Source organism: Phalacrocorax carbo, chromosome 9 (assembly GCF_963921805.1).
Source record: "Phalacrocorax carbo chromosome 9, bPhaCar2.1, whole genome shotgun sequence".
Classification (NCBI taxonomy): Eukaryota; Metazoa; Chordata; class Aves; order Suliformes; family Phalacrocoracidae; genus Phalacrocorax; species Phalacrocorax carbo.
Genome location: NC_087521.1, coordinates 32,711,480 through 32,737,099, shown reverse-complemented (window position 1 = coordinate 32,737,099; position 25,620 = coordinate 32,711,480). Strand labels below are relative to the sequence as shown.

The 25,620-nt window shown below is 56.0% G+C and overlaps 6 protein-coding genes across 6 annotated transcripts; all 6 read left to right on the top strand.

Annotated features, from left to right (window-relative positions):
- Positions 1-6,386: 6,386 nt before the first annotated feature.
- LOC135314965 (inositol 1,4,5-trisphosphate receptor-interacting protein-like 1) lies at positions 6,387-8,023 on the top strand. Its single transcript, XM_064460015.1, has one exon. It carries the CDS (start codon positions 6,387-6,389, stop codon positions 7,968-7,970), a length of 1,584 nt encoding a protein of 527 aa, XP_064316085.1. The 3' UTR covers positions 7,971-8,023.
- A 1,974-nt stretch (positions 8,024-9,997) lies between these two features.
- Positions 9,998-11,536, top strand: LOC135314947 (inositol 1,4,5-trisphosphate receptor-interacting protein-like 1). Its single transcript, XM_064460002.1, has one exon. The coding sequence runs from the start codon at positions 10,005-10,007 to the stop codon at positions 11,481-11,483; it is 1,479 nt and encodes a 492-aa protein (XP_064316072.1). The 5' UTR covers positions 9,998-10,004; the 3' UTR covers positions 11,484-11,536.
- A 1,974-nt stretch (positions 11,537-13,510) lies between these two features.
- On the top strand, positions 13,511-15,049 carry LOC135314946 (inositol 1,4,5-trisphosphate receptor-interacting protein-like 1). The gene has a single exon (XM_064460001.1). The coding sequence runs from the start codon at positions 13,518-13,520 to the stop codon at positions 14,994-14,996; it is 1,479 nt and encodes a 492-aa protein (XP_064316071.1). The 5' UTR covers positions 13,511-13,517; the 3' UTR covers positions 14,997-15,049.
- Positions 15,050-16,925: 1,876 nt separating this feature from the next.
- LOC135314964 (inositol 1,4,5-trisphosphate receptor-interacting protein-like 1) lies at positions 16,926-18,562 on the top strand. Its single transcript, XM_064460014.1, has one exon. The coding sequence runs from the start codon at positions 16,926-16,928 to the stop codon at positions 18,507-18,509; it is 1,584 nt and encodes a 527-aa protein (XP_064316084.1). The 3' UTR covers positions 18,510-18,562.
- A 1,876-nt stretch (positions 18,563-20,438) lies between these two features.
- LOC135314963 (inositol 1,4,5-trisphosphate receptor-interacting protein-like 1) lies at positions 20,439-22,075 on the top strand. Its single transcript, XM_064460012.1, has one exon. It carries the CDS (start codon positions 20,439-20,441, stop codon positions 22,020-22,022), a length of 1,584 nt encoding a protein of 527 aa, XP_064316082.1. The 3' UTR covers positions 22,023-22,075.
- A 1,876-nt stretch (positions 22,076-23,951) lies between these two features.
- On the top strand, positions 23,952-25,588 carry LOC135314962 (inositol 1,4,5-trisphosphate receptor-interacting protein-like 1). Its single transcript, XM_064460011.1, has one exon. The coding sequence runs from the start codon at positions 23,952-23,954 to the stop codon at positions 25,533-25,535; it is 1,584 nt and encodes a 527-aa protein (XP_064316081.1). The 3' UTR covers positions 25,536-25,588.
- Positions 25,589-25,620: the final 32 nt, after the last annotated feature.

The following is a 25,620-nucleotide window of genomic DNA, read 5'->3' as shown; positions in this document are numbered from 1 at the left end:
GAAGGCGGTCGCTGTCGAGGTGGTACCCGAGACTCTGTCGCAAGCCTCCTTGCAACAGCCCCTTCAGCTGCATGGGGTCCCACTCCCCAGAGTGTGCTTTTGCTGTGCAGGAAAGGTGCGGCAGCAATTCCCAATACAGCAGGAGGAAAGTCATCTTTGTCACTACTGCAGTTGTCACCGGCTGCTGCGCTGGGGAGACCGTTGAGAGGAGAAAGAGCTCTTCATGCACAGAGCTGTGTGTTGCAAATACAGATTTGTGGATATGGCCAACTACTCCAAATTGTCGCACATAAAGCCTTGTGGAAACTGCCGACTATGCCAAATTGTCAGGAATGTGATCTTTTACACAGCTTTGGTTAGCAATGTAATTTTTGAGATAGATCACAGTATTAGGGTATATAACTCTAAACAGCATTGTCACCAAAATCGGGAATAAACCTCATAACACCAATGCAGCGTTAAAAGGCAGGCGTTCTTTAATCATGGCACCAGCTGCACGGGGGTTCCGTCCTCCTAACGTGCATACCGCAGATTACATCAAGCAAAACGTATATTGTATGGTTACATACATGTGCATCAAATTTCCCGGAACTAATGATCATATTTACATAGTCATTACGCATGCGTCCTTAAAAGCTGAGGGGCACCTCTGGTGGTCCCCGGTGCTCTCTGGTGGTCGTATCAAGTGTCCTTTGATTGACCCCTTCTTGCGTGCATGCGCATTGCTAATGTAATTTGTTTCTTTCTCCATAGCCCAAGCAGAATGTAAAGTATGCAAGGTAGGACACCCTTCACCAAGGTTTCTAAAACACACCACAAACCGGTTACTTTAGTTACAATGTAACACTGGTCAACCTATTGTTAAAGTGGATAGGATACATCGGTAGTAGCTTAGCAATAGTGTTAGTGTTTTAACTATCCCATAGCAATAATGTTAGCGTTTTCAGTTGTTCCATCACCTTGGTTTCAAAGACTAAGGTACAGGTCAAAACAATGCCTAACAAAACCACTACTCTCTTGGTGACATTTCTTCCCTTTGAAAGTTTTGAGATTATTTTTCTCAACACTTTCACTATAAACTAATACTCAATATACTCCCTCTACCTACCCTACAATATTAATGCCTGTTAACCGCTATTTGATAGGGATTTCCCTACCAGAATTGTCTGGACCATATTTTCCATTTGCCAGTGCAAGAGTGACCTTTTGATTCATTGCCATCTCTTTTGCTAGAACCCTCTTTAGACAAGAATAGACAAGGAGGATTATGAGAACCACGACCAGCAAGAGCAACACTGTGCTTATTATAGGTTTTACCCAAGAGCTGAGATTCCATCCCAGTCCGTTAAATAGCTTAACAATCCAATTTTCCTGCATATCCAGTTGAATTTTGTGAGCATCTTTTTCTACTTGTCCTAACGGACTCAAATCATGTTCGACATCCTGCATTACATTTGGGATATGGATGCAGCAATGATCTATCTTATCCCTCAGATATCCACAGACTCCATGTTCTTTTAACAAAAGCATATCTAAGGCCATCCTATTCTGCAATGTCATTCATGAAGTGGCCTGTAATTGCAAATTTAATTGTTTGAATCCTTTCTTGGTTACACTAGCCAACTTTTCTACTTGTCCAGTTAGCTTATATAACCAAGCCCTATTCCTGTAGGTTGACAAGGGAGCTAGTAAAGATTCCAAAGCCCATCCAGTTCTTACTCCTGTAGAGGGTTCATTCCATTCAGCATCATCAGCTTGTGATCTTTTTGTCCGTACTGATTCTAGGTTTTCAGCACTCCCTCTAAAGGGAGCCTTTTTCCAAATTGGACATAACATAGGCATCCCTAGGGTAATTTGTTTCACTTTCCCATTCACCAGTAGGTGGGTGGACCAGGTCCCGTCACTCATTGCCCAAACTAAGTGTCCTGGACTCTGAATTGTAGATTTTCTAGAGTTGAATATCATCCCTTTCTTGGCCTTATACGTGTTAGTCAGTTGTAAGTAATTTTTAAGTCCCCTACACCAACATCCATACTTCAGTGCAGCTGCTAGAGGTGGAACATCTTGTATTGCCTTACTAACTGTGCTACATTTATATATCTTTTTACAATTCCACCAGGGTACAATAATTTCCTTTTCCTGAGAGGTGCTTCCTCTTTCAGTAGCTGGGAAAGCCAAAAAAATCATTCCATCCCAAGTAAAACACCAAGAGGCATTGGCCATGTACTGAAATTGGTATAGGATAGCCATAGACCATATTGAACCCCCTGGAACTGCCTCCTTTTCCTTAGTTTGCTTTTCACATCCCTTAGTTGTGTTGATGATCATCTGGACCATTGTTCCTGGATCACCTGTCCACCCAACAACAGGGGTTTGCTCACAATAACTATTATCGTCGGTCACACTACTCAAATTTGTTGTCAGGATTCCCCATGGAATTGATTCACCTACAGCTCTTGGAACTGTGAGGCATGCAATAATTTGAGTTACATTCTGCAAATTAGCAAACTCTTTTATCAGTCCAATCATCAGATTCTCCTCTGACATCTTTTGTGGAATCTCAACTATTTGCTCTGCCGTTGAAGTTTCCAGATCCTTTGTATCCACAATCCCAATCATTAACACTATCAATCTCCCATCTCCCTGTCATTTTATAAAAATCATCACCCCTTTTTTGATCCTCTGCACTTATCTCCTCTTCTCCTACAGGAAAATTTCCACACCAAAACAAACACTCATTTACAGAAAAACTTATACATATTTTAAAGTCAATTTAGCAGTCTCAGGGTCTCTATTGACAATTTTCCATGATGGTGCTTTCTTCACTCAAATGTAGTGTATCCATGGTTCCACTCCTTCTACTTTGATTGCAGTGTAGGTTGTTAACAGTACCTGGAAGGCTCGCTTCCACTTCTCCTGCATTGCTTCAGAGTTCCAGGTCTTTGTGTACATGAGATCACCTGGCTGATACTGATGTCTAGGCGTGTCCAAGGCAAGCAATCTAGTCAACACTATATATCTCAGGAGAGCTCCAAGAGTTTTTCCTAAAGAAATCAAATGCACTTGTAAAACTGTTTCCCCTGCTACCTTCATATCCCCTGGGATGAGAGGAATTTGGTAAGGTTTGCCACACAAAATTTCATATGGGCTTACACCATCTTTGGATCTTGGTTGAATTCTAATTCTCAAGAGAGCTAATGGTAAGGCCTGTGGCCATTTTAAAGACATTGCCAATTTAAAATGGCAATTTGATGGGTTTTTTTACAGTCAAGATCGTGACTCAGTTAAAGACTGGAGACTGACAAGGTTCACTCTATTACTTACATAGAAGAAGTGCACAAAGGAAAATCCAGTTATGCTCAAGTTAGAACAATTCACAGAGGAATCATGGACACAGGGGATAAGGAGGACCCTCCCTTGAGTCACGAGATTCAGAATAGACCCCCTTGCTTCCTAAACTCCTTTCACAGAGGAGTCTAGGTGCAGCTAGGTCCACTCTTAGTCTCAGACTTTGTCAACAGCTTATGGGAATAGGGATAATAGAGAGACACAGATGGATAAATGGATGAATGAATGGATAGATAGATAGATAGATAGATAGATAGATAGATAGATAGATAGATAGATAGATAGATAGATAGATAGATAGATAGATAGATAGATAGATAGATAGATAGTCAAATTGCACACACACACACCCTGAGGTTAACCTGTGTGTAGAATTTGCCTTTTCATGAGTTTCATGATCAGTCACTTGGACGTGCTGGCATTCATCAACACATGGCCAGTGAATCTTGCAAAAACAGGCCTTTTAGTCCTCACAAAATCATCAATGGACGATCCTTTACCCTTGCAAAATCTACCCTGAGAGGCATCCCAGCTCATGGTAAGATACTGGGTCACACAGTCTGCTGTGGTCCTGGAGAGTTCAAAAGGTCTCCCTTTTGGGTCGCTATTTACAGGATCAAAATGATTGGCTGTGCTGGTTTTGGCTGAGAAGGGGTTAATTCTCCTCACTGTGGGGGTCGGCTACCTTTCCAGCTTCCCGCGCTCTGCCGCGTGGCGGGGGGGGCTGGGAGGGGCAGGGCCATGGTGGGGACGGCTGACCCCGACTGGCCAATGGCAGGTTCATGCCATACCATGTGACACCATGACCAATATATTGAGGGGGGGCAGGTTGCAGCTTGGGAGCTGCGCGGCGTCGGGTCAGAGGGCGGCGAGCGGCTGCGGCGCGGGCAGTTTGTTTTGGCGGTTCGTTCCCCCTCTCCCCTCCCTTCCACCTCCCCTAGGGCTTTGCGCCTCTTGTTGTGCTCCTTTATATTGCATTTCTGTTGTTGTTTCTTTTAATATTAATTATTAAACTGTTCTTATCCAAACCCACGGGCGTTACCCTTCTGATTCTCTCCCCCATCTACCGGTGGGGGAGTGAGCGAGCGACTGTGTGGGGCTGAGCTGCCGGCTAAACCACGACATTGGCTTTGGTCAATATTTTACATTCTGGCCACAGTTCTGGTACACAATTCAGGGAGCAGATAGTCCAGGTCTGGAAAGAGATTGCCTGGCATTTATGACCAAGATAACAGAAAGATCCAGAGGGTGGTGCAGCACTGGAACAGGTTCTCCAGGGAGGCAGTCACAGCACCAAGCCTGATGCTATTCAGGAAACACTTGAACAATGCCCTCAGAGATATGGTGTAAATTTGGGGTTGTCCTGTGCAGGGACAGGAGTTGGATTGGATCGTCCTTGTGGGTCCCTTCCAACTCACAACATCCTACGTTTCTATGATTTTCTGATTCTAAGATAGGGCCTATCCTGTGATCTCAGGGTGGTCCTGATGTACCATTCAGGCAGCACATAGCCCAGGAATGCACAGAGGTTGCTCGAGGCCAACTCATTATGAACAATACAACAACACAATAAGAGTTTTCCTGAGATCCTAGAGTAGCCCGGGGGCAGGGGGGAGGGTGGGCTGGGGTGGGAGCTGGTGAAGGAGCTGAGGAGAAATCAGGGTCCCAGCCTGATAGGCACCCTCTGCACCGGTCCCTACCTAGACGTGGAGAAAACCACACGCTGGTTCCAGATATTAGTACCTGGCAGGTTTTGCCTCGGTCGCGACACAGCCGCCTCACAGCGCTGCCCTCCAGGCGCTCCTGCAAGCTCCGGGTTGTGGATGCTTCTGATAGTCTCCTCCTGATTGAGATGCTGTTTGGGGTGCAGCAAGGTGACTCGGACACCTTCCTGAGCATCGAGTAGGCAGAGGCCAGGCTTACCATCAGCGGGACGTGGCCAGAGAGCTGTGCTATGGCAGAGGTGCACATCTTCACGCACAGGGCCAGGCATGGAGGCACTCCCCGGGGAGCTGGTCCTGCAGAACCAAGCACGCTGGACACGGAGAACACACAGCTCCGTCAGCAGTGGGAATTGCTGCTGCGCCTTTCCTCCGCAGAAGCACGCTCTGGGGAGCGGGACCCCATGCAGCTGAAGGGGCTGTTGCAAGGAGGCTTGCGACACATACTCCAGATATCACCTGGACGGTGACTGCCCTCCCCATCCAAGAGAGTCTCTTCCCTCTGAAAGCTTTACCCGGTGCAAAGATACCAACAAATCACTTCGTGAACACACAAACGCTGCGTTGGTGAGCGCCTGTGCATCACTTTGTCAAAGAACACGGGCATAGGCTGCTGACGGCTCAGCTGCCACAGAGTCAGGGACCATTTTGCAGAAGAGCTGATGCAGCGGGCTCTGGTTTCACTGATTCTGTAACTGAGGATCACCAGCCTCTCTGTGCTCCTGCCTTGGGCCCGTCAGGATCATTTGTCACCCTCCACAGCTGTGCACACTGCCTTTGCAGCCACAAGGAGCCCGAAGCGGCTGCCTTTGCAGCCATATGCAAACCAAGCCCTGGGAGCCCCACAGCACTGCCCTGGGGCCTCCTCAGTGACGTGGGTATCACGCTGTCTGAGTGCGGAGCCCTTTGCACAGGGGACAAGCGTCACGACTGCCGAGCAGGGCTCTGGCTCCTGTACGAGCTCGACACTCATTCACCACACCCTCTCGTGACCTGCAAGCTCGGGTTCCCGCCACCTTGACAAGGGAAACTTAACACGTGCAGCAGGGTTAGAGAAAGCTTTTGAGAGGTCTCCAATTCAGGGCATGCACTTGTGCAGTCCACGCCACGTTTATGAGAAGCACTGGCCTGACGGCAGCTCTGTGGCAGAGGAGGTGCACTCAAACCTGCATTTGGGACACCTCCAGTGGAAATGCAGTGACGGTAGATGGGCCAGGATTTGCAGGATCTTCAACAACTGTCACATCAAACAAACTCCATATGTCTGAGTGCTAAAGAAGCCCCAGCGCGTGCCCAGCACCCGTCAGCCCAAGGGACATGGTTTTCCGCCTGCAGGCCATGGCTGCCACAAAATTCCTCATTCTGGTTCTGCACTGCATCGTCCGGTACCCACAGACAGCCGGTGAAGAGCTGGACGAGGCGATGCGCGAGCGCATGCAGCAACGTGCGCAGCTGCTGAGCCTGGAGACGTCTCGGCTGCTGCAGGAGCTGGAGCAGAGCAGCCAGGAGCCGAGCAGCGTGGCATGGGGGGCCCTGCTCTTTGCTGCCTTGCAGCAGTGGCAGTTCTGGGCCATTGCTGGAGTCCTGGTCCTGCTCTCTGGGCCCTGGTGGTGGCTCAGGAAAAGGAGCCATGAACAGGACGGCAGCAGTGACGAGCAGATCTTAAGCAACGAGGAGAGCTCCAGCAGTGACAGGGAGCAGGAGGAAGAAGACGAGCAGGAAGAGGTGCAGGAGGAGGAAGAAAGTGATGGGGAAGGTCCTGATGATGAGAGGGATCTGGGTAGGACTTTTGCAAAGCGCATCCAGTGGCCAGTGCAGAACCTGGCCTACCGGCGACGTGTGGTGGAGCAGCTGGCGGGTGACCTCCTCCATGTCTTCCAAGGTCAATGGTCAACTAGTTTCTCTCCAGTGCTGCAGCCAGCCATCAAGGCGGGCAGCGCCTTTGAAGGTTGGAGTCCCCACGGGGACGATGCTGTCTACTGCCTGCTCGTGCCCCCGCAGGCCCCCCGTGGGCACGCCTTCCAGCTCGAGCTGAGCACCGTGGGGGAACCGCCGGCGAAGGTTTCCTGCATCCGCGTGGAGCTGGTGTGCACCTGCATGAGGGCACAGCTTGTGGAGAACTTGCTGTGCTTCCTCCACCACCCCGAGGAGGAGCTGAGGAGGAATCAGGACCCCAGCCTCCTAGACACCCTCTGCACAGGCTCCTACCTAGATGTGCAGAAAACTGCCCACTGGTTCCAGCAATTTGTGAGGTCAGCCTGGATGCTGATGCCTCTGTCCGGTCGCTACAATATGAAGGTGCTGCCCTCCAGCTGCTCCTGCAAGCTGCAGCTGACTAATGCCTCCAGGAGGACCCTCTTTATTGAGATCACGTTGGGTGTGCAGCAAGGCGACTCGGACATCTTCCTGAGCAGCCAGAGTTCAGAGGCCATCTTCACCCCAAGCACAATTTGGTCAGAGAGCTACGCTGTGGCTGAGATGAAGTTCTTCAGGCACATAGCCCGGCAGGTCCCACGTGACAGCTTCCACCTCAGATGCCTGCAGCTCTGCGCTCGCGCCATGGTGGGCACAGGCTTTTCCACCTATACCTTGAACACAGCTGTGATGCACCTCCTGACCACCATACCCCTGTCAGGCTGGCGCAGGAGGGATTTCCTGCTGCGGCTGCAGGATATCATGCGATACCTGCGCTGCTGCCTGGAGGAGAAACGCCTTGACCACTTCTTCTTTGGCAATGAGAACATGCCCCAGGAGATCGTCTTGCCCCCAGCTTTACAAGCGGCCACGCCACCCAACCTCTTCCAGCACCTGGCGCAGGATCCAGCTGCCCATGCTGAGGCACTGCATGACTTCTATGAGCTGCGTGATCGGCTCACGAGACTGCTGATCTATGGAAACTGAAAGAGGTCTTCCAGAGCTGTGTTTGCAGGGCTCACAGCCAACGGCAGACAGTGACCTCCTACTGCAGGGAAAAAAGAGGGGAGAACACATGCAACAAGAAAGGCAGTTGCAGAAAGAAGGGGCACAGGCAGGAGCAAGAAGAAAAACCCGGTGTTGCTCTGGATGTGGGCAGAATTTTGGTGGAGCGCCTTCTGGACGTGCCAGAATCATTCGTCATGGTGGAAGAGCTGGTGGATGAACTTCTGCGTACCTGCCGAAGACTCTGCAGGAATAGTTTCATGCCGCGACTGATGCCAGCCATTGGGGAGGGCAGTTTCTGCCAAGGCTGGAGTCCCCGTGAGGATGACGCCGTCTACCGCCTGCTCGTGCCCCTGCAGGCCCCCCGCGGGCACGCCTTCCACCTCGAGCTGGGCACTGATGAGGAGATGCCGGCAAGGAACTCCCGCCTCCGCGTGGAGCTGGTGTGTACCTGCACGAGGGAGCGGCTGGCGAAGGACATGCTGTGCTTCCTCCACCACCCCAAGGAGGAGCTGAGGAGAAATCAGGGTCCCAGCCTGATAGGCACCCTCTGCACCGGCCCCTACCTAGACGTGGAGAAAACCACACGCTGGTTCCAGACATTGGTACGTGCAGCCTGGCAGGTTTTGCCTCGGTCGCAACACAGCCACCTCACAGCGCTGCCCTCCAGGCGCTCCTGCAAGCTCCGGGTTGTGGATGCTTCTGATAGTCCCCTCCTGATTGAGATGCTGTTTAGGGTGCAGCAAGGTGACTCGGACACCTTCCTGAGCATCGAGTAGGCAGAGGCCAGGCTTACCATCAGCGGGACGTGGCCAGAGAGCTGTGCTATGGCAGAGGTGCACATCTTCATGCACACGGCCAGGCATGGAGGCACTCCCCGGGGAGCTGGTCCTGCAGAACCAAGCACGCTGGACACGGAGAACACACAGCTCCGTCAGCAGTGGGAATTGCTGCTGCGCCTTTCCTCCGCAGAAGCACGCTCTGGGGAGCGGGACCCCATGCAGCTGAAGGGGCTGTTGCAAGGAGGCTTGCGACACATACTCCAGATATCACCTGGACGGTGACTGCCCTCCCCATCCAAGAGAGTCTCTTCCCTCTGAAAGCTTTACCCGGTGCAAAGATACCAACAAATCACTTCGTGAACACACAAACGCTGCGTTGGTGAGCGCCTGTGCATCACTTTGTCAAAGAACACGGGCATAGGCTGCTGACGGCTCAGCTGCCACAGAGTCAGGGACCATTTTGCAGAAGAGCTGATGCAGCGGGCTCTGGTTTCACTGATTCTGTAACTGAGGATCACCAGCCTCTCTGTGCTCCTGCCTTGGGCCCGTCAGGATCATTTGTCACCCTCCACAGCTGTGCACACTGCCTTTGCAGCCACAAGGAGCCCGAAGCGGCTGCCTTTGCAGCCATATGCAAACCAAGCCCTGGGAGCCCCACAGCACTGCCCTGGGGCCTCCTCAGTGACGTGGGTATCACGCTGTCCGAGTGGGGAGCCCTTTGCACAGGGGACAAGCGTCACGACTGCCGAGCAGGGCTCTGGCTCCTGTACGAGCTCGACACTCATTCACCACACCCTCTCGTGACCTGCAAGCTCGGGTTCCCGCCACCTTGACAAGGGAAACTTAACACGTGCAGCAGGGTTAGAGAAAGCTTTTGAGAGGTCTCCAATTCAGGGCATGCACTTGTGCAGTCCACGCCACGTTTATGAGAAGCACTGGCCTGACGGCAGCTCTGTGGCAGAGGAGGTGCACTCAAACCTGCATTTGGGACACCTCCAGTGGAAATGCAGTGACGGTAGATGGGCCAGGATTTGCAGGATCTTCAACAACTGTCACATCAAACAAACTCCATATGTCTGAGTGCTAAAGAAGCCCCAGCGCGTGCCCAGCACCCGTCAGCCCAAGGGACATGGTTTTCCGCCTGCAGGCCATGGCTGCCACAAAATTCCTCATTCTGGTTCTGCACTGCATCGTCCGGTACCCACAGACAGCCGGTGAAGAGCTGGACGAGGCGATGCGCGAGCGCATGCAGCAACGTGCGCAGCTGCTGAGCCTGGAGACGTCTCGGCTGCTGCAGGAGCTGGAGCAGAGCAGCCAGGAGCCGAGCAGCGTGGCATGGGGAGCCCTGCTCTTTGCTGCCTTGCAGCAGTGGCAGTTCTGGGCCATTGCTGGAGTCCTGGTCCTGCTCTCTGGGCCCTGGTGGTGGCTCAGGAAAAGGAGCCATGAACAGGACGGCAGCAGTGACGAGCAGATCTTAAGCAACGAGGAGAGCTCCAGCAGTGACAGGGAGCAGGAGGAAGAAGACGAGCAGGAAGAGGTGCAGGAGGAGGAAGAAAGTGATGGGGAAGGTCCTGATGATGAGAGGGATCTGGGTAGGACTTTTGCAAAGCGCATCCAGTGGCCAGTGCAGAACCTGGCCTACCGGCGACGTGTGGTGGAGCAGCTGGCGGGTGACCTCCTCCATGTCTTCCAAGGTCAATGGTCAACTAGTTTCTCTCCAGTGCTGCAGCCAGCCATCAAGGCGGGCAGCGCCTTTGAAGGTTGGAGTCCCCACGGGGACGATGCTGTCTACTGCCTGCTCGTGCCCCCGCAGGCCCCCCGTGGGCACGCCTTCCAGCTCGAGCTGAGCACCGTGGGGGAACCGCCGGCGAAGGTTTCCTGCATCCGCGTGGAGCTGGTGTGCACCTGCATGAGGGCACAGCTTGTGGAGAACTTGCTGTGCTTCCTCCACCACCCCGAGGAGGAGATGAGGAGGAATCAGGACCCCAGCCTCCTAGACACCCTCTGCACAGGCTCCTACCTAGATGTGCAGAAAACTGCCCACTGGTTCCAGCAATTTGTGAGGTCAGCCTGGATGCTGATGCCTCTGTCCGGTCGCTACAATATGAAGGTGCTGCCCTCCAGCTGCTCCTGCAAGCTGCAGCTGACTAATGCCTCCAGGAGGACCCTCTTTATTGAGATCACGTTGGGTGTGCAGCAAGGCGACTCGGACATCTTCCTGAGCAGCCAGAGTTCAGAGGCCATCTTCACCCCAAGCACAATTTGGTCAGAGAGCTACGCTGTGGCTGAGATGAAGTTCTTCAGGCACATAGCCCGGCAGGTCCCACGTGACAGCTTCCACCTCAGATGCCTGCAGCTCTGCGCTCGCGCCATGGTGGGCACAGGCTTTTCCACCTATACCTTGAACACAGCTGTGATGCACCTCCTGACCACCATACCCCTGTCAGGCTGGCGCAGGAGGGATTTCCTGCTGCGGCTGCAGGATATCATGCGATACCTGCGCTGCTGCCTGGAGGAGAAACGCCTTGACCACTTCTTCTTTGGCAATGAGAACATGCCCCAGGAGATCGTCTTGCCCCCAGCTTTACAAGCGGCCAAGCCACCCAACCTCTTCCAGCACCTGGCGCAGGATCCAGCTGCCCATGCTGAGGCACTGCATGACTTCTATGAGCTGCGTGATCGGCTCACGAGACTGCTGATCTATGGAAACTGAAAGAGGTCTTCCAGAGCTGTGTTTGCAGGGCTCACAGCCAACGGCAGACAGTGACCTCCTACTGCAGGGAAAAAAGAGGGGAGAACACATGCAACAAGAAAGGCAGTTGCAGAAAGAAGGGGCACAGGCAGGAGCAAGAAGAAAAACCCGGTGTTGCTCTGGATGTGGGCAGAATTTTGGTGGAGCGCCTTCTGGACGTGCCAGAATCATTCGTCATGGTGGAAGAGCTGGTGGATGAACTTCTGCGTACCTGCCGAAGACTCTGCAGGAATAGTTTCATGCCGCGACTGATGCCAGCCATTGGGGAGGGCAGTTTCTGCCAAGGCTGGAGTCCCCGTGAGGATGACGCCGTCTACCGCCTGCTCGTGCCCCTGCAGGCCCCCCGCGGGCACGCCTTCCACCTCGAGCTGGGCACTGATGAGGAGATGCCGGCAAGGAACTCCCGCCTCCGCGTGGAGCTGGTGTGTACCTGCACGAGGGAGCGGCTGGCGAAGGACATGCTGTGCTTCCTCCACCACCCCAAGGAGGAGCTGAGGAGAAATCAGGGTCCCAGCCTGATAGGCACCCTCTGCACCGGCCCCTACCTAGACGTGGAGAAAACCACACGCTGGTTCCAGACATTGGTACGTGCAGCCTGGCAGGTTTTGCCTTGGTCGCAACACAGCCACCTCACAGCGCTGCCCTCCAGGCGCTCCTGCAAGCTCCGGGTTGTGGATGCTTCTGATAGTCCCCTCCTGATTGAGATGCTGTTTAGGGTGCAGCAAGGTGACTCGGACACCTTCCTGAGCATCGAGTAGGCAGAGGCCAGGCTTACCATCAGCGGGACGTGGCCAGAGAGCTGTGCTATGGCAGAGGTGCACATCTTCATGCACACGGCCAGGCATGGAGGCACTCCCCGGGGAGCTGGTCCTGCAGAACCAAGCACGCTGGACACGGAGAACACACAGCTCCGTCAGCAGTGGGAATTGCTGCTGCGCCTTTCCTCCGCAGAAGCACGCTCTGGGGAGCGGGACCCCATGCAGCTGAAGGGGCTGTTGCAAGGAGGCTTGCGACACATACTCCAGATATCACCTGGACGGTGACTGCCCTCCCCATCCAAGAGAGTCTCTTCCCTCTGAAAGCTTTACCCGGTGCAAAGATACCAACAAATCACTTCGTGAACACACAAACGCTGCGTTGGTGAGCGCCTGTGCATCACTTTGTCAAAGAACACGGGCATAGGCTGCTGACGGCTCAGCTGCCACAGAGTCAGGGACCATTTTGCAGAAGAGCTGATGCAGCGGGCTCTGGTTTCACTGATTCTGTAACTGAGGATCACCAGCCTCTCTGTGCTCCTGCCTTGGGCCCATCAGGATCATTTGTCACCCTCCACAGCTGTGCACACTGCCTTTGCAGCCACAAGGAGCCCGAAGCGGCTGCCTTTGCAGCCATATGCAAACCAAGCCCTGGGAGCCCCACAGCATTGCCCTGGGGCCTCCTCAGTGACGTGGGTATCACGCTGTCCGAGTGGGGAGCCCTTTGCACAGGGGACAAGCGTCACGACTGCCGAGCAGGGCTCTGGCTCCTGTACGAGCTCGACACTCATTCACCACACCCTCTCGTGACCTGCAAGCTCGGGTTCCCGCCACCTTGACAAGGGAAACTTAACACGTGCAGCAGGGTTAGAGAAAGCTTTTGAGAGGTCTCCAATTCAGGGCATGCACTTGTGCAGTCCACGCCACGTTTATGAGAAGCACTGGCCTGACGGCAGCTCTGTGGCAGAGGAGGTGCACTCAAACCTGCATTTGGGACACCTCCAGTGGAAATGCAGTGACGGTAGATGGGCCAGGATTTGCAGGATCTTCAACAACTGTCACATCAAACAAACTCCATATGTCTGAGTGCTAAAGAAGCCCCAGCGCGTGCCCAGCACCCGTCAGCCCAAGGGACATGGTTTTCCGCCTGCAGGCCATGGCTGCCACAAAATTCCTCATTCTGGTTCTGCACTGCATCGTCCGGTACCCACAGACAGCCGGTGAAGAGCTGGACGAGGCGATGCGCGAGCGCATGCAGCAACGTGCGCAGCTGCTGAGCCTGGAGACGTCTCGGCTGCTGCAGGAGCTGGAGCAGAGCAGCCAGGAGCCGAGCAGCGTGGCATGGGGAGCCCTGCTCTTTGCTGCCTTGCAGCAGTGGCAGTTCTGGGCCATTGCTGGAGTCCTGGTCCTGCTCTCTGGGCCCTGGTGGTGGCTCAGGAAAAGGAGCCATGAACAGGACGGCAGCAGTGACGAGCAGATCTTAAGCAACGAGGAGAGCTCCAGCAGTGACAGGGAGCAGGAGGAAGAAGACGAGCAGGAAGAGGTGCAGGAGGAGGAAGAAAGTGATGGGGAAGGTCCTGATGATGAGAGGGATCTGGGTAGGACTTTTGCAAAGCGCATCCAGTGGCCAGTGCAGAACCTGGCCTACCGGCGACGTGTGGTGGAGCAGCTGGCGGGTGACCTCCTCCATGTCTTCCAAGGTCAATGGTCAACTAGTTTCTCTCCAGTGCTGCAGCCAGCCATCAAGGCGGGCAGCGCCTTTGAAGGTTGGAGTCCCCACGGGGACGATGCTGTCTACCGCCTGCTCGTGCCCCCGCAGGCCCCCCGTGGGCACGCCTTCCAGCTCGAGCTGAGCACCGTGGGGGAACCGCCGGCGAAGGTTTCCTGCATCCGCGTGGAGCTGGTGTGCACCTGCATGAGGGCACAGCTTGTGGAGAACTTGCTGTGCTTCCTCCACCACCCCGAGGAGGAGCTGAGGAGGAATCAGGACCCCAGCCTCCTAGACACCCTCTGCACAGGCTCCTACCTAGATGTGCAGAAAACTGCCCACTGGTTCCAGCAATTTGTGAGGTCAGCCTGGATGCTGATGCCTCTGTCCGGTCGCTACAATATGAAGGTGCTGCCCTCCAGCTGCTCCTGCAAGCTGCAGCTGACTAATGCCTCCAGGAGGACCCTCTTTATTGAGATCACGTTGGGTGTGCAGCAAGGCGACTCGGACATCTTCCTGAGCAGCCAGAGTTCAGAGGCCATCTTCACCCCAAGCACAATTTGGTCAGAGAGCTACGCTGTGGCTGAGATGAAGTTCTTCAGGCACATAGCCCGGCAGGTCCCACGTGACAGCTTCCACCTCAGATGCCTGCAGCTCTGCGCTCGCGCCATGGTGGGCACAGGCTTTTCCACCTATACCTTGAACACAGCTGTGATGCACCTCCTGACCACCATACCCCTGTCAGGCTGGCGCAGGAGGGATTTCCTGCTGCGGCTGCAGGATATCATGCGATACCTGCGCTGCTGCCTGGAGGAGAAACGCCTTGACCACTTCTTCTTTGGCAATGAGAACATGCCCCAGGAGATCGTCTTGCCCCCAGCTTTACAAGCGGCCGAGCCACCCAACCTCTTCCAGCACCTGGCGCAGGATCCAGCTGCCCATGCTGAGGCACTGCATGACTTCTATGAGCTGCGTGATCGGCTCACGAGACTGCTGATCTATGGAAACTGAAAGAGGTCTTCCAGAGCTGTGTTTGCAGGGCTCACAGCCAACGGCAGACAGTGACCTCCTACTGCAGGGAAAAAAGAGGGGAGAACACATGCAACAAGAAAGGCAGTTGCAGAAAGAAGGGGCACAGGCAGGAGCAAGAAGAAAAACCCAGTGTTGCTCTGGATGTGGGCAGAATTTTGGTGGAGCGCCTTCTGGACGTGCCAGAATCATTCGTCATGGTGGAAGAGCTGGTGGATGAACTTCTGCGTACCTGCCGAAGACTCTGCAGGAATAGTTTCATGCCGCGACTGATGCCAGCCATTGGGGAGGGCAGTTTCTGCCAAGGCTGGAGTCCCCGTGAGGATGACGCCGTCTACCGCCTGCTCGTGCCCCTGCAGGCCCCCCGCGGGCACGCCTTCCACCTCGAGCTGGGCACTGATGAGGAGATGCCGGCAAGGAACTCCCGCCTCCGCGTGGAGCTGGTGTGTACCTGCACGAGGGAGCGGCTGGCGAAGGACATGCTGTGCTTCCTCCACCACCCCAAGGAGGAGCTGAGGAGAAATCAGGGTCCCAGCCTGATAGGCACCCTCTGCACCGGCCCCTACCTAGACGTGGAGAAAACCACACGCTGGTTCCAGACATTGGTACGTGCAGCCTGGCAGGTTTTGCCTCGGTCGCAACACAGCCACCTCACAGCGCTGCCCTCCAGGCGCTCCTGCAAGCTCCGGGTTGTGGATGCTTCTGATAGTCCCCTCCTGATTGAGATGCTGTTTAGGGTGCAGCAAGGTGACTCGGACACCTTCCTGAGCATCGAGTAGGCAGAGGCCAGGCTTACCATCAGCGGGACGTGGCCAGAGAGCTGTGCTATGGCAGAGGTGCACATCTTCATGCACACGGCCAGGCATGGAGGCACTCCCCGGGGAGCTGGTCCTGCAGAACCAAGCACGCTGGACACGGAGAACACACAGCTCCGTCAGCAGTGGGAATTGCTGCTGCGCCTTTCCTCCGCAGAAGCACGCTCTGGGGAGCGGGACCCCATGCAGCTGAAGGGGCTGTTGCAAGGAGGCTTGCGACACATACTCCAGATATCACCTGGACGGTGACTGCCCTCCCCATCCAAGAGAGTCTCTTCCCTCTGAAAGCTTTACCCGGTGCAAAGATACCAACAAATCACTTCGTGAACACACAAACGCTGCGTTGGTGAGCGCCTGTGCATCACTTTGTCAAAGAACACGGGCATAGGCTGCTGACGGCTCAGCTGCCACAGAGTCAGGGACCATTTTGCAGAAGAGCTGATGCAGCGGGCTCTGGTTTCACTGATTCTGTAACTGAGGATCACCAGCCTCTCTGTGCTCCTGCCTTGGGCCCGTCAGGATCATTTGTCACCCTCCACAGCTGTGCACACTGCCTTTGCAGCCACAAGGAGCCCGAAGCGGCTGCCTTTGCAGCCATATGCAAACCAAGCCCTGGGAGCCCCACAGCATTGCCCTGGGGCCTCCTCAGTGACGTGGGTATCACGCTGTCCGAGTGGGGAGCCCTTTGCACAGGGGACAAGCGTCACGACTGCCGAGCAGGGCTCTGGCTCCTGTACGAGCTCGACACTCATTCACCACACCCTCTCGTGACCTGCAAGCTCGGGTTCCCGCCACCTTGACAAGGGAAACTTAACACGTGCAGCAGGGTTAGAGAAAGCTTTTGAGAGGTCTCCAATTCAGGGCATGCACTTGTGCAGTCCACGCCACGTTTATGAGAAGCACTGGCCTGACGGCAGCTCTGTGGCAGAGGAGGTGCACTCAAACCTGCATTTGGGACACCTCCAGTGGAAATGCAGTGACGGTAGATGGGCCAGGATTTGCAGGATCTTCAACAACTGTCACATCAAACAAACTCCATATGTCTGAGTGCTAAAGAAGCCCCAGCGCGTGCCCAGCACCCGTCAGCCCAAGGGACATGGTTTTCCGCCTGCAGGCCATGGCTGCCACAAAATTCCTCATTCTGGTTCTGCACTGCATCGTCCGGTACCCACAGACAGCCGGTGAAGAGCTGGACGAGGCGATGCGCGAGCGCATGCAGCAACGTGCGCAGCTGCTGAGCCTGGAGACGTCTCGGCTGCTGCAGGAGCTGGAGCAGAGCAGCCAGGAGCCGAGCAGCGTGGCATGGGGAGCCCTGCTCTTTGCTGCCTTGCAGCAGTGGCAGTTCTGGGCCATTGCTGGAGTCCTGGTCCTGCTCTCTGGGCCCTGGTGGTGGCTCAGGAAAAGGAGCCATGAACAGGACGGCAGCAGTGACAAGCAGATCTTAAGCAACGAGGAGAGCTCCAGCAGTGACAGGGAGCAGGAGGAAGAAGACGAGCAGGAAGAGGTGCAGGAGGAGGAAGAAAGTGATGGGGAAGGTCCTGATGATGAGAGGGATCTGGGTAGGACTTTTGCAAAGCGCATCCAGTGGCCAGTGCAGAACCTGGCCTACCGGCGACGTGTGGTGGAGCAGCTGGCGGGTGACCTCCTCCATGTCTTCCAAGGTCAATGGTCAACTAGTTTCTCTCCAGTGCTGCAGCCAGCCATCAAGGCGGGCAGCGCCTTTGAAGGTTGGAGTCCCCACGGGGACGATGCTGTCTACTGCCTGCTCGTGCCCCCGCAGGCCCCCCGTGGGCACGCCTTCCAGCTCGAGCTGAGCACCGTGGGGGAACCGCCGGCGAAGGTTTCCTGCATCCGCGTGGAGCTGGTGTGCACCTGCATGAGGGCACAGCTTGTGGAGAACTTGCTGTGCTTCCTCCACCACCCCGAGGAGGAGATGAGGAGGAATCAGGACCCCAGCCTCCTAGACACCCTCTGCACAGGCTCCTACCTAGATGTGCAGAAAACTGCCCACTGGTTCCAGCAATTTGTGAGGTCAGCCTGGATGCTGATGCCTCTGTCCGGTCGCTACAATATGAAGGTGCTGCCCTCCAGCTGCTCCTGCAAGCTGCAGCTGACTAATGCCTCCAGGAGGACCCTCTTTATTGAGATCACGTTGGGTGTGCAGCAAGGCGACTCGGACATCTTCCTGAGCAGCCAGAGTTCAGAGGCCATCTTCACCCCAAGCACAATTTGGTCAGAGAGCTACGCTGTGGCTGAGATGAAGTTCTTCAGGCACATAGCCCGGCAGGTCCCACGTGACAGCTTCCACCTCAGATGCCTGCAGCTCTGCGCTCGCGCCATGGTGGGCACAGGCTTTTCCACCTATACCTTGAACACAGCTGTGATGCACCTCCTGACCACCATACCCCTGTCAGGCTGGCGCAGGAGGGATTTCCTGCTGCGGCTGCAGGATATCATGCGATACCTGCGCTGCTGCCTGGAGGAGAAACGCCTTGACCACTTCTTCTTTGGCAATGAGAACATGCCCCAGGAGATCGTCTTGCCCCCAGCTTTACAAGCGGCCACGCCACCCAACCTCTTCCAGCACCTGGCGCAGGATCCAGCTGCCCATGCTGAGGCACTGCATGACTTCTATGAGCTGCGTGATCGGCTCACGAGACTGCTGATCTATGGAAACTGAAAGAGGTCTTCCAGAGCTGTGTTTGCAGGGCTCACAGCCAACGGCAGACAGTGACCTCCTACTGCAGGGAAAAAAGAGGGGAGAACACATGCAACAAGAAAGGCAGTTGCAGAAAGAAGGGGCACAGGCAGGAGCAAGAAGAAAAACCCGGTGTTGCTCTGGATGTGGGCAGAATTTTGGTGGAGCGCCTTCTGGACGTGCCAGAATCATTCGTCATGGTGGAAGAGCTGGTGGATGAACTTCTGCGTACCTGCCGAAGACTCTGCAGGAATAGTTTCATGCCGCGACTGATGCCAGCCATTGGGGAGGGCAGTTTCTGCCAAGGCTGGAGTCCCCGTGAGGATGACGCCGTCTACCGCCTGCTCGTGCCCCTGCAGGCCCCCCGCGGGCACGCCTTCCACCTCGAGCTGGGCACTGATGAGGAGATGCCGGCAAGGAACTCCCGCCTCCGCGTGGAGCTGGTGTGTACCTGCACGAGGGAGCGGCTGGCGAAGGACATGCTGTGCTTCCTCCACCACCCCAAGGAGGAGCTGAGGAGAAATCAGGGTCCCAGCCTGATAGGCACCCTCTGCACCGGCCCCTACCTAGACGTGGAGAAAACCACACGCTGGTTCCAGACATTGGTACGTGCAGCCTGGCAGGTTTTGCCTCGGTCGCAACACAGCCACCTCACAGCGCTGCCCTCCAGGCGCTCCTGCAAGCTCCGGGTTGTGGATGCTTCTGATAGTCCCCTCCTGATTGAGATGCTGTTTAGGGTGCAGCAAGGTGACTCGGACACCTTCCTGAGCATCGAGTAGGCAGAGGCCAGGCTTACCATCAGCGGGACGTGGCCAGAGAGCTGTGCTATGGCAGAGGTGCACATCTTCATGCACACGGCCAGGCATGGAGGCACTCCCCGGGGAGCTGGTCCTGCAGAACCAAGCACGCTGGACACGGAGAACACACAGCTCCGTCAGCAGTGGGAATTGCTGCTGCGCCTTTCCTCCGCAGAAGCACGCTCTGGGGAGCGGGACCCCATGCAGCTGAAGGGGCTGTTGCAAGGAGGCTTGCGACACATACTCCAGATATCACCTGGACGGTGACTGCCCTCCCCATCCAAGAGAGTCTCTTCCCTCTGAAAGCTTTACCCGGTGCAAAGATACCAACAAATCACTTCGTGAACACACAAACGCTGCGTTGGTGAGCGCCTGTGCATCACTTTGTCAAAGAACACGGGCATAGGCTGCTGACGGCTCAGCTGCCACAGAGTCAGGGACCATTTTGCAGAAGAGCTGATGCAGCGGGCTCTGGTTTCACTGATTCTGTAACTGAGGATCACCAGCCTCTCTGTGCTCCTGCCTTGGGCCCGTCAGGATCATTTGTCACCCTCCACAGCTGTGCACACTGCCTTTGCAGCCACAAGGAGCCCGAAGCGGCTGCCTTTGCAGCCATATGCAAACCAAGCCCTGGGAGCCCCACAGCATTGCCCTGGGGCCTCCTCAGTGACGTGGGTATCACGCTGTCCGAGTGGGGAGCCCTTTGCACAGGGGACAAGCGTCACGACTGCCGAGCAGGGCTCTGGCTCCTGTACGAGCTCGACACTCATTCACCACACCCTCTCGTGACCTGCAAGCTCGGGTTCCCGCCACCTTGACAAGGGAAACTTAACACGTGCAGCAGGGTTAGAGAAAGCTTTTGAGAGGTCTCCAATTCAGGGCATGCACTTGTGCAGTCCACGCCACGTTTATGAGAAGCACTGGCCTGACGGCAGCTCTGTGGCAGAGGAGGTGCACTCAAACCTGCATTTGGGACACCTCCAGTGGAAATGCAGTGACGGTAGATGGGCCAGGATTTGCAGGATCTTCAACAACTGTCACATCAAACAAACTCCATATGTCTGAGTGCTAAAGAAGCCCCAGCGCGTGCCCAGCACCCGTCAGCCCAAGGGACATGGTTTTCCGCCTGCAGGCCATGGCTGCCACAAAATTCCTCATTCTGGTTCTGCACTGCATCGTCCGGTACCCACAGACAGCCGGTGAAGAGCTGGACGAGGCGATGCGCGAGCGCATGCAGCAACGTGCGCAGCTGCTGAGCCTGGAGACGTCTCGGCTGCTGCAGGAGCTGGAGCAGAGCAGCCAGGAGCCGAGCAGCGTGGCATGGGGAGCCCTGCTCTTTGCTGCCTTGCAGCAGTGGCAGTTCTGGGCCATTGCTGGAGTCCTGGTCCTGCTCTCTGGGCCCTGGTGGTGGCTCAGGAAAAGGAGCCATGAACAGGACGGCAGCAGTGACAAGCAGATCTTAAGCAACGAGGAGAGCTCCAGCAGTGACAGGGAGCAGGAGGAAGAAGACGAGCAGGAAGAGGTGCAGGAGGAGGAAGAAAGTGATGGGGAAGGTCCTGATGATGAGAGGGATCTGGGTAGGACTTTTGCAAAGCGCATCCAGTGGCCAGTGCAGAACCTGGCCTACCGGCGACGTGTGGTGGAGCAGCTGGCGGGTGACCTCCTCCATGTCTTCCAAGGTCAATGGTCAACTAGTTTCTCTCCAGTGCTGCAGCCAGCCATCAAGGCGGGCAGCGCCTTTGAAGGTTGGAGTCCCCACGGGGACGATGCTGTCTACTGCCTGCTCGTGCCCCCGCAGGCCCCCCGTGGGCACGCCTTCCAGCTCGAGCTGAGCACCGTGGGGGAACCGCCGGCGAAGGTTTCCTGCATCCGCGTGGAGCTGGTGTGCACCTGCATGAGGGCACAGCTTGTGGAGAACTTGCTGTGCTTCCTCCACCACCCCGAGGAGGAGATGAGGAGGAATCAGGACCCCAGCCTCCTAGACACCCTCTGCACAGGCTCCTACCTAGATGTGCAGAAAACTGCCCACTGGTTCCAGCAATTTGTGAGGTCAGCCTGGATGCTGATGCCTCTGTCCGGTCGCTACAATATGAAGGTGCTGCCCTCCAGCTGCTCCTGCAAGCTGCAGCTGACTAATGCCTCCAGGAGGACCCTCTTTATTGAGATCACGTTGGGTGTGCAGCAAGGCGACTCGGACATCTTCCTGAGCAGCCAGAGTTCAGAGGCCATCTTCACCCCAAGCACAATTTGGTCAGAGAGCTACGCTGTGGCTGAGATGAAGTTCTTCAGGCACATAGCCCGGCAGGTCCCACGTGACAGCTTCCACCTCAGATGCCTGCAGCTCTGCGCTCGCGCCATGGTGGGCACAGGCTTTTCCACCTATACCTTGAACACAGCTGTGATGCACCTCCTGACCACCATACCCCTGTCAGGCTGGCGCAGGAGGGATTTCCTGCTGCGGCTGCAGGATATCATGCGATACCTGCGCTGCTGCCTGGAGGAGAAACGCCTTGACCACTTCTTCTTTGGCAATGAGAACATGCCCCAGGAGATCGTCTTGCCCCCAGCTTTACAAGCGGCCACGCCACCCAACCTCTTCCAGCACCTGGCGCAGGATCCAGCTGCCCATGCTGAGGCACTGCATGACTTCTATGAGCTGCGTGATCGGCTCACGAGACTGCTGATCTATGGAAACTGAAAGAGGTCTTCCAGAGCTGTGTTTGCAGGGCTCACAGCCAACGGCAGACAGTGACCTCCTACTGCAGGGAAAAAAGAGGGGAGAACACATGCAACAAGAAAGGCAGTTGCAGAAAGAAGGGGCACAGGCAGGAGCAAGAAGAAAAACCCGGTGTTGCTCTGGATGTGGGCAGAATTTTGGTGGAGCGCCTTCTGGACGTGCCAGAATCATTCGTCATGGTGGAAGAGCTGGTGGATGAACTTCTGCGTACCTGCCGAAGACTCTGCAGGAATAGTTTCATGCCGCGACTGATGCCAGCCATTGGGGAGGGCAGTTTCTGCCAAGGCTGGAGTCCCCGTGAGGATGACGCCGTCTACCGCCTGCTCGTGCCCCTGCAGGCCCCCCGCGGGCACGCCTTCCACCTCGAGCTGGGCACTGATGAGGAGATGCCGGCAAGGAACTCCCGCCTCCGCGTGGAGCTGGTGTGTACCTGCACGAGGGAGCGGCTGGCGAAGGACATGCTGTGCTTCCTCCACCACCCCAAGGAGGAGCTGAGGAGAAATCAGGGTCCCAGCCTGATAGGCACCCTCTGCACCGGCCCCTACCTAGACGTGGAGAAAACCACACGCTGGTTCCAGACATTGGTACGTGCAGCCTGGCAGGTTTTGCCTCGGTCGCAACACAGCCACCTCACAGCGCTGCCCTCCAGGCGCTCCTGCAAGCTCCGGGTTGTGGATGCTTCTGATAGTCCCCTCCTGATTGAGATGCTGTTTAGGGTGCAGCAAGGTGACTCGGACACCTTCCTGAGCATCGAGTAGGCAGAGGCCAGGCTTACCATCAGCGGGACGTGGCCAGAGAGCTGTGCTATGGCAGAGGTGCACATCTTCATGCACACGGCCAGGCATGGAGGCACTCCCCGGGGAGCTGGTCCTGCAGAACCAAGCACGCTGGACACGGAGAACACACAGCTCCGTCAGCAGTGGGAATTGCTGCTGCGCCTTTCCTCCGCAGAAGCACGCTCTGGGGAGCGGGACCCCATGCAGCTGAAGGGGCTGTTGCAAGGAGGCTTGCGACACATACTCCAGATATCACCTGGACGGTGACTGCCCTCCCCATCCAAGAGAGTCTCTTCCCTCTGAAAGCTTTACCCGGTGCAAAGATACCAACAAATCACTTCGTGAACACACAAACGCTGCGTTGGTGAGCGCCTGTGCATCACTTTGTCAAAGAACACGGGCATAGGCTGCTGACGGCTCAGCTGCCACAGAGTCAGGGACCATTTTGCAGAAGAGCTGATGCAGCGGGCTCTGGTTTCACTGATTCTGTAACTGAGGATCACCAGCCTCTCTGTGCTCCTGCCTTGGGCCCGTCAGGATCATTTGTCACCCTCCACAGCTGTGCACACTGCCTTTGCAGCCACAAGGAGCCCGAAGCGGCTGCCTTTGCAGCCATATGCAAACCAAGCCCTGGGAGCCCCACAGCATTGCCCTGGGGCCTCCTCAGTGACGTGGGTATCACGCTGTCCGAGTGGGGAGCCCTTTGCACAGGGGACAAGCGTCACGACTGCCGAGCAGGGCTCTGGCTCCTGTACGAGCTCGACACTCATTCACCACACCCTCTCGTGACCTGCAAGCTCGGGTTCCCGCCACCTTGACAAGGGAAACTTAACACGTGCAGCAGGGTTAGAGAAAGCTTTTGAGAGGTCTCCAATTCAGGGCATGCACTTGTGCAGTCCACGCCACGTTTATGAGAAGCACTGGCCTGACGGCAGCTCTGTGGCAGAGGAGGTGCACTCAAACCTGCATTTGGGACACCTCCAGTGGAAATGCAGTGACGGTAGATGGGCCAGGATTTGCAGGATCTTCAACAACTGTCACATCAAACAAACTCCATATGTCTGAGTGCTAAAGAAGCCCCAGCGCGTGCCCAGCACCCGTCAGCCCAAGGGACATGGTTTTCCGCCTGCAGGCCATGGCTGCCACAAAATTCCTCATTCTGGTTCTGCACTGCATCGTCCGGTACCCACAGACAGCCGGTGAAGAGCTGGACGAGGCGATGCGCGAGCGCATGCAGCAACGTGCGCAGCTGCTGAGCCTGGAGACGTCTCGGCTGCTGCAGGAGCTGGAGCAGAGCAGCCAGGAGCCGAGCAGCGTGGCATGGGGAGCCCTGCTCTTTGCTGCCTTGCAGCAGTGGCAGTTCTGGGCCATTGCTGGAGTCCTGGTCCTGCTCTCTGGGCCCTGGTGGTGGCTCAGGAAAAGGAGCCATGAACAGGACGGCAGCAGTGACAAGCAGATCTTAAGCAACGAGGAGAGCTCCAGCAGTGACAGGGAGCAGGAGGAAGAAGACGAGCAGGAAGAGGTGCAGGAGGAGGAAGAAAGTGATGGGGAAGGTCCTGATGATGAGAGGGATCTGGGTAGGACTTTTGCAAAGCGCATCCAGTGGCCAGTGCAGAACCTGGCCTACCGGCGACGTGTGGTGGAGCAGCTGGCGGGTGACCTCCTCCATGTCTTCCAAGGTCAATGGTCAACTAGTTTCTCTCCAGTGCTGCAGCCAGCCATCAAGGCGGGCAGCGCCTTTGAAGGTTGGAGTCCCCACGGGGACGATGCTGTCTACTGCCTGCTCGTGCCCCCGCAGGCCCCCCGTGGGCACGCCTTCCAGCTCGAGCTGAGCACCGTGGGGGAACCGCCGGCGAAGGTTTCCTGCATCCGCGTGGAGCTGGTGTGCACCTGCATGAGGGCACAGCTTGTGGAGAACTTGCTGTGCTTCCTCCACCACCCCGAGGAGGAGCTGAGGAGGAATCAGGACCCCAGCCTCCTAGACACCCTCTGCACAGGCTCCTACCTAGATGTGCAGAAAACTGCCCACTGGTTCCAGCAATTTGTGAGGTCAGCCTGGATGCTGATGCCTCTGTCCGGTCGCTACAATATGAAGGTGCTGCCCTCCAGCTGCTCCTGCAAGCTGCAGCTGACTAATGCCTCCAGGAGGACCCTCTTTATTGAGATCACGTTGGGTGTGCAGCAAGGCGACTCGGACATCTTCCTGAGCAGCCAGAGTTCAGAGGCCATCTTCACCCCAAGCACAATTTGGTCAGAGAGCTACGCTGTGGCTGAGATGAAGTTCTTCAGGCACATAGCCCGGCAGGTCCCACGTGACAGCTTCCACCTCAGATGCCTGCAGCTCTGCGCTCGCGCCATGGTGGGCACAGGCTTTTCCACCTATACCTTGAACACAGCTGTGATGCACCTCCTGACCACCATACCCCTGTCAGGCTGGCGCAGGAGGGATTTCCTGCTGCGGCTGCAGGATATCATGCGATACCTGCGCTGCTGCCTGGAGGAGAAACGCCTTGACCACTTCTTCTTTGGCAATGAGAACATGCCCCAGGAGATCGTCTTGCCCCCAGCTTTACAAGCGGCCAAGCCACCCAACCTCTTCCAGCACCTGGCGCAGGATCCAGCTGCCCATGCTGAGGCACTGCATGACTTCTATGAGCTGCGTGATCGGCTCACGAGACTGCTGATCTATGGAAACTGAAAGAGGTCTTCCAGAGCTGTGTTTGCAGGGCTCACAGCCAACGGCAGACAGTGACCTCCTACTGCAGGGAAAAAAGAGGGGAGAA

Coding starts and splice junctions, on each gene's coding strand:
- LOC135314963 (XM_064460012.1), top strand. CDS start 20,439: ATGGTTTTCCGCCTGCAGGCCATGGCTGCCACAAAATTCCTCATTCTG.
- LOC135314946 (XM_064460001.1), top strand. CDS start 13,518: ATGCGCGAGCGCATGCAGCAACGTGCGCAGCTGCTGAGCCTGGAGACG.
- LOC135314964 (XM_064460014.1), top strand. CDS start 16,926: ATGGTTTTCCGCCTGCAGGCCATGGCTGCCACAAAATTCCTCATTCTG.
- LOC135314962 (XM_064460011.1), top strand. CDS start 23,952: ATGGTTTTCCGCCTGCAGGCCATGGCTGCCACAAAATTCCTCATTCTG.
- LOC135314947 (XM_064460002.1), top strand. CDS start 10,005: ATGCGCGAGCGCATGCAGCAACGTGCGCAGCTGCTGAGCCTGGAGACG.
- LOC135314965 (XM_064460015.1), top strand. CDS start 6,387: ATGGTTTTCCGCCTGCAGGCCATGGCTGCCACAAAATTCCTCATTCTG.